At 41.1% G+C, this 9,246-nt stretch overlaps 1 protein-coding gene and 1 long non-coding RNA gene across 3 annotated transcripts in view; one reads left to right on the top strand and one right to left on the bottom strand.

Annotated features, from left to right (window-relative positions):
• Positions 1 to 2,957: 2,957 nt before the first annotated feature.
• Positions 2,958 to 8,954, bottom strand: LOC140501448 (uncharacterized). Of its 2 annotated transcripts, XR_011966186.1 has the most exons (3): positions 8,771 to 8,954; positions 8,154 to 8,484; positions 2,958 to 4,890 (listed from the first exon to the last, which is right to left on the bottom strand). It is a non-coding gene; the product is annotated as an uncharacterized lncRNA (long non-coding RNA). The 2 variants fall into 2 exon arrangements; XR_011966185.1 differs by having other exon boundaries at positions 2,958 to 8,484; positions 8,771 to 8,858.
• The window catches only part of LOC140501445 (mannosylglucosyl-3-phosphoglycerate phosphatase-like), a 69,491-nt gene continuing 69,083 nt past the window's right edge, over positions 8,839 to 9,246 (top strand). The window contains exon 1 of the mRNA XM_072605039.1: positions 8,839 to 9,026. Within this exon, the coding sequence (XP_072461140.1) occupies positions 8,839 to 9,026 (188 nt within the window). The remainder of the gene's footprint in view (positions 9,027 to 9,246) is intronic.

Genomic DNA, 9,246 nt, shown 5'->3' with positions numbered 1-9,246 from the left:
ATCTCGGGGAGGGAGGGGGGAGAAAGAGGGAGAAGGAGGGAGAGGGAGGTAAAAAAACCCTAAATTTTATGGTAGTGACTGTAGAATACTGAAAATAAAAAAGATAATAAAAAAAAATCTACTATAAACTTGCAAAACAGATAAACTAGCATTTAATTATTTTCCTTCATACCAAAAGGATTCACCAGTGATTCCTACAAGTAATCAAACTCCCACAGCACATTTAAAATTTAATATGGCTTACAAAAACTTGATTTGTGTGCAACTATTCAGGAAAAATATCTCTACTGCAAATCAGGACACATCACTTGTCAACAAAATCTTCATCTTATCAATGACAGAAGAAACAGAACAACACAATACTGATATTAGGTGAAACTCAAAAAAGAAAAAGTCCACTAATCATTTTAAGTAATTTTATAATTTCCCTACAAATTTAATTAAATATGCATTTTAATGGCATTTTTATTCTCCATCAAATTCTTGCTCTGATGCCTCATTGTGGAAGCCTTAAACAACTTTTAGGTACCCTGAGTTCTTGAAGGTTATACCAATGCAATGCAAGTTCCAGCAGGTCCTACCAATGTAGAAAGGCTACAAGTAAGGATATGACAATGCACTGCACCTGAACTCTAGACCTATGGTAATCTAGTTATGCACAGAGAATATCATCACCAATTAGTATACTCACCACTAGCACCCTCATTCTCACATCAATATTCTACCAGTCTCCACATCTGTCACAAACTTTCAAAGGCCGAGTTGTTGTGGTTTTTAAGCCTGAGAATACCTTGATTAATTTTTAAAACATGGGGGTGGTATTTAACAGCTGTAAAGAGGTATGCTAAAACTATATCTTCCATATACAGCTATCTGCTTCTTCCTAGGATTCTCAGCCTCGATATCAATACTGACATACTCCCTAAAGATGAAAATAAAAGCATATCTCATTTTATGTGCTTTGCAGATATTGTGGGGTTTGTTCTTACAAATTGAAGGTTTGTGGCACCATTTTTCCAACATATGCTCACATTGTGCCTCTGTGTCACATTTTGGTAATTCTTATAATAGTTCAAACTTTTTCACTATTATGTTATGATGATCTGTGATCATGATCTTTGATGCTATTGTGTTTCAGGGGGCAATAAACCATGCCCAAGTAAGCCAGGGAACTTAATTGATAAATGTTGTGTGTATGTTCTGACTGCTCCATCAATGGGATGTTCTCCATCTCTCTCCCTCCCCTCAGGCCTCCTTATTTCCTGAGACACAATATTGAAATTGAATCAATCAATAACCCTACAACGGCCTCTAAGTTTTTAAGTGAAAGGAAGAGTCAATCAACGAAGCAAACTTCATTGCCTTATTTTAAGAAATTGCCAGAGCTCCCCCAACCTTCAGGAACCACCACCCTGATCAGGCAGAAGCCATCAACATTGAGGTAAGACACTTAGTAACAAGGACAAAAATGGTATCAAGGTCATCTTGAAAAGGCTACAAACCAAGACTAAAATGGAGGAAGAGTTGGTACATGACTTTTTGTTCATAGATGATTGTGCACTCAATGCAGTCTCTGAGGCTGAGATGCAACAGAGTATATATAGAATGATTCTCTACTGTTTGTACTAATTTTGGCCTAACAATTAACAAGAAAATAGGTTCTCTACCAGCCAACACCACATCATTCATACATGGAACCATAGGTTACAGCAAATTGAGAAATTCTGAATGCTGTGGATAAGTTCACTTACCTTGGCAGTATACTTTCCAAGGATGTACACATAGATGATTACATTGATACATGTTGCCAGAGTTAGCTTAGTGTTTAGGAGGTTCTGAAGGAAAGTGTAGGAGAGAAGAGGTATTAGACTGACTACCAAACTGAAGGTTTACAGAGCCATTGTGCTGACCTTATTGTTACATGCCTATGAAACCTGGACAGTATACCAGCACCATGTCAGGAAACTGAATTGCTTCCATTTGAGTTATCTTAGGAAGATTCTGAAGATCACCTGGCAGGACAAGATACCAGACACTGAGATCCTTTCTCAAACTAAATTGACAAGCATTCAAACTCTATTGCAGAGTGCAACTAAGATGTGCTGGACAGGTTGTTTGAATGCCAAATACATTTGCCTAAAAGACTATTTTAAGGAGAGTTCACACAAGGCAAGTGCTCACATGGAGGTCAAAAGAAGTGATACAAGGATACTTTTTTTCATTATTCCAAATAATTTATTTAATAGTGGAATTAGTTGATCTTTAAACGTATGGTAGAATTCACTTGTGAATCTATCTGCTTCTGATGCTTTTTTCTTTTTTATTATTTATTTTTAACACAATTTATAACAGATAAAGCAATTCCAACTTTTGGGTGATACTTCTTTTTAAAACATTTACAATATGGACCACAAAAGAAAAATTTTTTAAAATATTAACCAACTGAGACACAAATAACATTTATGTTGCTAACTTCACAAGCTCTTGACCTAATTGTCTCCACAGTATTACTAATAATTAAAGGACCCTAACTTATTGTTGTTGGTCTAAAGTCCTGTGCCTAATAGCTTAATTTTAGACAACCTCAGATGTTCCCCTACCCATAATCTATAATTGAATAGATCTGGTATTAAGCTTACAAAACTTTTGACTATAGGAAATTGCCACCAATAGTAAGGACATTGCAGGGATACAATATCTCCCCAACTTCCTGTCAATTCAGGTAGGATTAGATTATCCACTTGCATTCAGTCAGGCTTAAAGTCTGCCAGGTGTCAGCGGGGAAATTGAATCAGGAGAATCCCACCTCAGCCCATGCTGAACAGGCGCTCTCCCACCCTTCCCTTGAGATCACCTATGCAGTTCATACCAGCATCTCATCAGCTTACTGGCATCATGGATTGGAGGCTCAGATCGCCTTTCTTGCTACCCATACTTGGAGTTAGACTCAGAAGAACAGCCACTTAATAGTTCCATAGCATCTAAAAATGGCAAGTTCCAATAACCAGGTTTCAAATATGATTACAGTTTCACTTTGGCTAAGGAACATCTTTTGAGGCAAGTCTTAAGTGGCTTACATGCCTTTCTATACATGTTCTAGTTCCTGATTAAATGGCAATCATAAAATCAAATTTACCATTAAAACCTTGACTTTTCCACCAATGCCAAATTTTAACCGAGGTTACCTTCCTCTAGGAAATTTAGGCTGAAATTCTTTTCTCCAAACTAAAGATGTCATTGATTTATTCTCAGTAATTAATTCAGTCTATTGTTTTAATACTAATTGCTTTTACCTCACTTGATACAAGGATACTTTTAAGGTCTGTCTAAAGAATTTTGGAATCAATTGTGTAACATAGGAGACACTGGCAAACGGTTACCCAGCAAGCATGGTGTGCCCATATCAGAGAAGGCACTGTGCTCTATGAGTGAAGAAGAATTGCAGTAGCCCAAAAGAAAGGTGAGATGCACAAATTTACAATCCAAATGTTCATGTGGACTATTTGTGCCTGATCTGTTGTAGAAACTTCTGACTGGACACAGTCCGATGTATATCTTAACCCCAACACAATGATGTCATTTTGGTCCTCTCTGAGAACAAAGGACAACTACAAACCAACCAATCATTCATGTCAGATATTATGCTAGGTGCTGGGAATACAGAGAAAGAAATGAAATATCTCTGACATCAAGAAGCTTACCATTTTATTAAGAGAAACAATATGAACACACAGAAGTATATACAAAGTATAATCAAAGTAAATAATTTTAGAGCAATTTTCCTCTAGCTTTTAGAGGAAAGAGCATCTGGGGGGGGGGGGGGGGAAGAAATAACTTCAAATAGGGATGGTGTTTGAGCTGAGTTTTGGAGGATTTGTGATTCTTAGTGATGAAGGTGAAGAACGGGGGACAGAATATGGAAAAGCACAGAAAGAGCAGACAGAAGAAAGTATGTGAGAAATAGAAAGAAGGCAGTTTGGCTACCAGAGAATAAAGGGGAATAATGTGTGACAAGCCTGGAAAGACAGATCAAAAAGTGACTTCACCTTAACATTTTTCCCTCTGTTGTTTGTTTGTCCTTCATTTTGAAGAGGACAAATGAGATTGTGAGGTGATGTCTTGACTCTTGAGTGAACTGGATTTAAATGAGACAGAGGCACATTAAGTTGTCGGTCTCATTCTCTTTTCCAGAGTCAAAATCCAGTGGCAAGTAAAAAGATAAGGCTAAAGGGTTCTGACAGTTGGTGATCTTTTTCAGCTTGAGAGATGGAATGTCCACTTGATTGATGGAATGTCTTGATTCACTTGATTCAGTCCACTGCTTTGGATGGCATGAAGCACAACAATATGGCATAGCCAGAGTCATGGAAAATCAGATAATTCCTTCTCGTGGAAGAATTTTGTTGATACCATCTGAAACATCACTATGGAACAGCAAGCTTTGTTGGTAGCTAAAAATGTCGACATGTTCCCACAAAACCAAGAGTGCTTTAGCCAGGGTAACATAGATTTATAGTAGATCATCCATGATGGGGGCATGCTAATGCTGCTGCCATTTCTGCTTTACCAGTACAAGGTATGGAGAAAGTGCAGGATGAGCATCTTCACAGTAGCTCAAATGGATGACAACAGCATTCAAAAGAGGAAAGATTTTTAAATGTTTTTGCACCATCTGTGAATCAGTGATGAAGTTGAGGTTGTTGAAATGATTGAAAATGACATTTCAGATTTTACCTATGAAAAGACATTACTGATGGAGCAGAGATCCCAAATGTTGAAACAGATGCAGCTTTCTAAGAATGAAAGTAAAAGAAGGGTCCATGATAGAAAAATCATATTCCATTCTGCAGTGGTGGCCAGGATGAAGGCAGTGGAGAAGATGCACATGATCTGCAGTAAGAAAAAACTAGTCAATGAAAAACTTAGACAAACAAAAAAAAAAAACAAAGACAAATTTAGCTAGATTCTGAGACATTTTCACTTTGAAACCAAATCAGTTCAATGTCAGGAAGATGTGTGCTCAACAAATCCCAGGATGCCTAGCTGATCTCGTCGAATATGCCCGGTCTCCCTAAAAATCGACAAGGAGATAAAAACTATGTGGGACTCCTAGAAGTTTTGACAGAAAGACTAAACTACATGCTTGGGGAAGTGATCACCATCTACTCCTAGATTGCTGGTGACCACCTGGAACTTGTTTAGAACTTGGTGGCACTGAGGAGGTAGATAGAAACATTGGATAAGCAGGTCTTGAGTTCCTGGAGGTTGAGCAGTTGAAATATTCCTGTGTACTTGAAATGATATGCCAGCTTGATCTACTGATCCATATGCTGTGTTCTTGTTTTTGTTTTTACAAAAAGAAGTGATCTGATTTTTTTTGTTTAAACCTAGGGCAAAACTCTAGTTAATACTGAAGAAGCTTTATCTGTTTGTACTGTTAAATAAAAGTCTGAGGGAGGGATTTAGGGGTAGGAAGTTGGAGTGTGAGTATGTGAGAGATTAAAAAGAATTTTTAAAAAATCAAAAAACAAAAACCCTTGGTATCTTTGATATTTGACCAAGCTCTAAGCACAACAGCACCTGTTTCATAGCATAAACCCTCAAGCTGAGACCTCTCAGTTGTGTCTTTCCCAACTTAAATCCATCCTCCACATAGTTACCAAGGTGATATTCCTAAAGTACATTTCTGACCATGTCATTCCTCTGCTCAAGAATCTCCTCCTTTCTTGACTTTTTGGATAAAATATGAACTCCTCTATTTGACATTTAAAGCCTTTCACAATTTAGCTCTAGCTGACCTTTCCAAGTTAATTAAACAAAACTCCCCTTCTCTATTCTACACTACAAACTGACCTGTCTGCCAATGACCCTGATCATGGCATATCTGCTTCTATCCATCCCTTTCCACTTTTGCAACTGGTATAAGGTGGCAGAATCTGTTCTGCCCCAATTATGATAATTGTAGAGTGGCATAACCTCCAAGAGAATGATACTGGAGAAAGAGGGGCCCATACTAGCTTGGTTATTAATATGTTTTATTTGGGTTAATTAGGTTAATTGGGGAGAGTTTACTCAAAAGAGATTTGTCCTTCTGTATGGGAGCAAGACAAAGAAATATCATTGCTCCTCCAACAGGTCAAGTTGGATATTATATAGAAACATAACAAAGATGGCATAGTGCCATCATGGCCCAGGGTCACATGCAAATTTTCCCATGGCATAGTTGGAGATTCTCTTCTCAAGGTAGTTTACATTTATCTGTGGAGTCATAGGTCACATTCCCGCTCTAGTTACTATCATACAGATGGTTATACATGCCTAGAACATTGTCCTTCCTAACATCTGGCTCTTAGAACCTATGGTTCCCTTAACAGCTCAAGCATCACTTCATTCAAGAGATCTAGTTGCCCAAGTTGTTTGTGCTTCCTTATATCCCACCTCTCCTAAAGTATTACGTATTTCTTTTGTACATATCCTATGCTGTGAACATAGGTGGCAAAATGGATAGAGTACTGGGCCTGGAGTAAGGAAGACTCCTCTTCCTGAGTTTAAATCTGGCCGCAGACACTTACGAGCTGTGTGACCCTGGGCAAGTCACTTAACCCCGTTTGCCTCAGTTTCTTCATTTGTAAAATGAGCTGGAGAAGGAAAAGGCAAATCACTCCAGTATCTTTGCCAAGAAAATCCCATATAGTGTCATTGAGAGTTGGTTAGGATGGAAACAGCAACATCATGTAAGCTCCTTGAGAACAGGGATTATCTCATTATTCCCAATGACTGGCACTTAATAAATGCCTGTTGACTGACAGATAAGACAACAAATGTCTAAAAAGTAAAAGCACCGTGGAATTTTAAAATGGAGAAAAAGCAAATTACAGATGACAAGTTTTTAAAAATAAAACTGGAAAATTGTTCCGGACTAGTCAAAGTGAAATGGAGAAGATCCGAAACAATCATTAGGACATTCTACTGTACATTTTAATACTAAGATATATTCACATGAATCATTTAGGGCAAATCCATTTCTGCTCTAGTTTGAACAAACTGTGTAAATTTATCCTAAGAATTTAGTTTTCCATAAATGTAAGTATACTTCTAATTTTCCATGAACAGGTCTGGTGTTAGTTTTTTTGAAGCAGCCATGTTTAAGTTCAGGATGTGTTATCACTATACAAGGGAAGGAGTTTGTTGTTACAGGGCTTAGTCAAAACATGAAGTCATGCTTCCCTGTAAAATTAACTAATCAGTATGGGAATGAGGGATTAATCTAATTTAGATAATCATTCTCTAAAATACATCTTTTTAAAGCACCTAGTTGAAGTTCTGGGGCACAAGAAGTGCTAAATAAATATTTGTTGTTACAGGGTAGTAACTAGAAAGCTAATAACATTATTTTATTGTTAGACTTGGGAGTAGCAAAACCTGGATTAAAGGCCTGCACTTGACAGAGAATGTGTGAGCCCCCTAAACTTCTAGCAACTCTTATATAGGGGTTCTTATACTTTTTTGTGTTCTTTTATGAGCTGTTCTGAGAACGTTTTTAATTGCATGAAACAAAATATACTAGAATACGCTGGTAGCCATGAAAATAACCCTCTAAATTAGATTTACCCTACAGCAAGTTTAATTATTCCGGTCATACTTATTTTGGAGTATTTCGGGCCCTCTGCCTCTCTACCCTTTTGCTAAAGCTGTCTGCGTTCCAGTCATTTTACAGCTTCAGATGGGTATACTTAAAACTGCAACACTTCTCAGGTTAAATTAGAGAAGTGGGGTGAAAAATACAGGCTTTGACTCCTGCAGCCAGCACTTGGTGCACGACTCTGGGCAATCCCAATCTCTCTGGTCCTCAGTTTCCTCATATGTAAAATGAGGGGTAGAGGGGGTCCAACCCCCTGCTTCCCCGCTCCCCTCTCAGTAACTGGGAACTATTTAGCAAAGTCAGTCTACATTAGACCATCTATCATGTTACTACAGCTTCTAAGCCAAGGCGCTGCAGGGTTCAGTGGCCCCCATTTCCATTTGACACCTAGGTCAGGAGAAGCAGGCCTGAGAGTGCACTGCACAGAATACACAGAGACGGCATGGGACGCACAGGGATGGAAGGTGGGAAACAGCAGAGAGGGAGAAGAGAAGAGAGCCCAGGGCAGCACCTCAGGGGGCCTGCCGGAGCTAAGGAGCCAGAGAAGGAGAAACCTAGGCAGAAGAGCCCCGAGGAGCCCCAGGCGAGCCCAGCGCCCAAGAACCACGAGGACCGAGGTCCGGCAACTTCCGAGAGCGCAGTCTGGGCCGAGTCAAGCCGGAAGTCGGCCGGGCTCTTCGTCGGGATCCACGAGCGGTCTTCTGGCTGCAGGCTCTACCTCCGGGGCGCTGGGAAGTTCGGAAAAGCGTTTGCACTCCGGAAGCAAAAATCGGAAAAGGCCCCCGCTCGCGGCGCTCCTTCCAAGTCTGGAAGCAGTAAGACTGGAGTTGTTTGTCCAGGAGCTTGGGATAAAAAATAAAAACTGGAATTTTAAAACTCTCCAGCCATTCAGAACCCTGCTCTTTTTCCGTCCTGCCTAGTGGTCACCACCAGCGGCGGTCTAAATTTCTGTTACAGCTACAACAATAGTCCCCTCCCCCACACCTTTAGCAGTCCCCCCCAACGCCCACACCTGCGCAGTAGGAAGGAGGAGGCTAGCAAGGCGCAGGCACGTGCGGCTCACGTGACCGTGGGCTTTCTGCGCCTGCGCCACTGCTCAGCGGTGCCCGCCCTCCACTCTCCAAGTACCTAGATAAGGCCTCAGGCAGGACGAGCACGTCGAAGCAAGGGCGGGAGCTACTGCTCCCCTTGGGTAAATGGAGGAGGCCGACTCAGCCCCTGTGTCTGGGCCTGCTCCTCCCTCGGAGCCCGAGATGGAGGTCTCCCCTTTAAGCTCGGGGGTCCTGTGCATGGAGAATGGCCCCTGCGACCTGACCATCCTCCATTTTAACGATGTTTACGACGTAGACCCGAGGGTCGAGGAGCCCGTGGGAGGGGCCGCCAGGTACGCCCCTCGCACTCTTTCCTGCCCACAGCCTGCCTCCCGGAAGGGAACGGAAACCGAGGGTGTGTGGAAGTGGGAGGGGCGCCCTTAATCCTGAAGGCCTGGAAGCTGTTCAGGATGCGAGGCCCGCGGAGCAGCCCCGGCCCGACCCCTCCCAGACTGACCCCTCCCAGACTGACCCCTCCCAGACTGACCCCTCCCAGACTGACCCCTCCCAGCC

Source organism: Notamacropus eugenii, chromosome 4, assembly GCF_028372415.1.
Source record: "Notamacropus eugenii isolate mMacEug1 chromosome 4, mMacEug1.pri_v2, whole genome shotgun sequence".
Classification (NCBI taxonomy): domain Eukaryota; kingdom Metazoa; phylum Chordata; class Mammalia; order Diprotodontia; family Macropodidae; genus Notamacropus; species Notamacropus eugenii.
The sequence above is the reverse complement of the archived record's forward strand: the minus strand, read 5'-3'. Positions and strand labels throughout refer to the sequence as shown.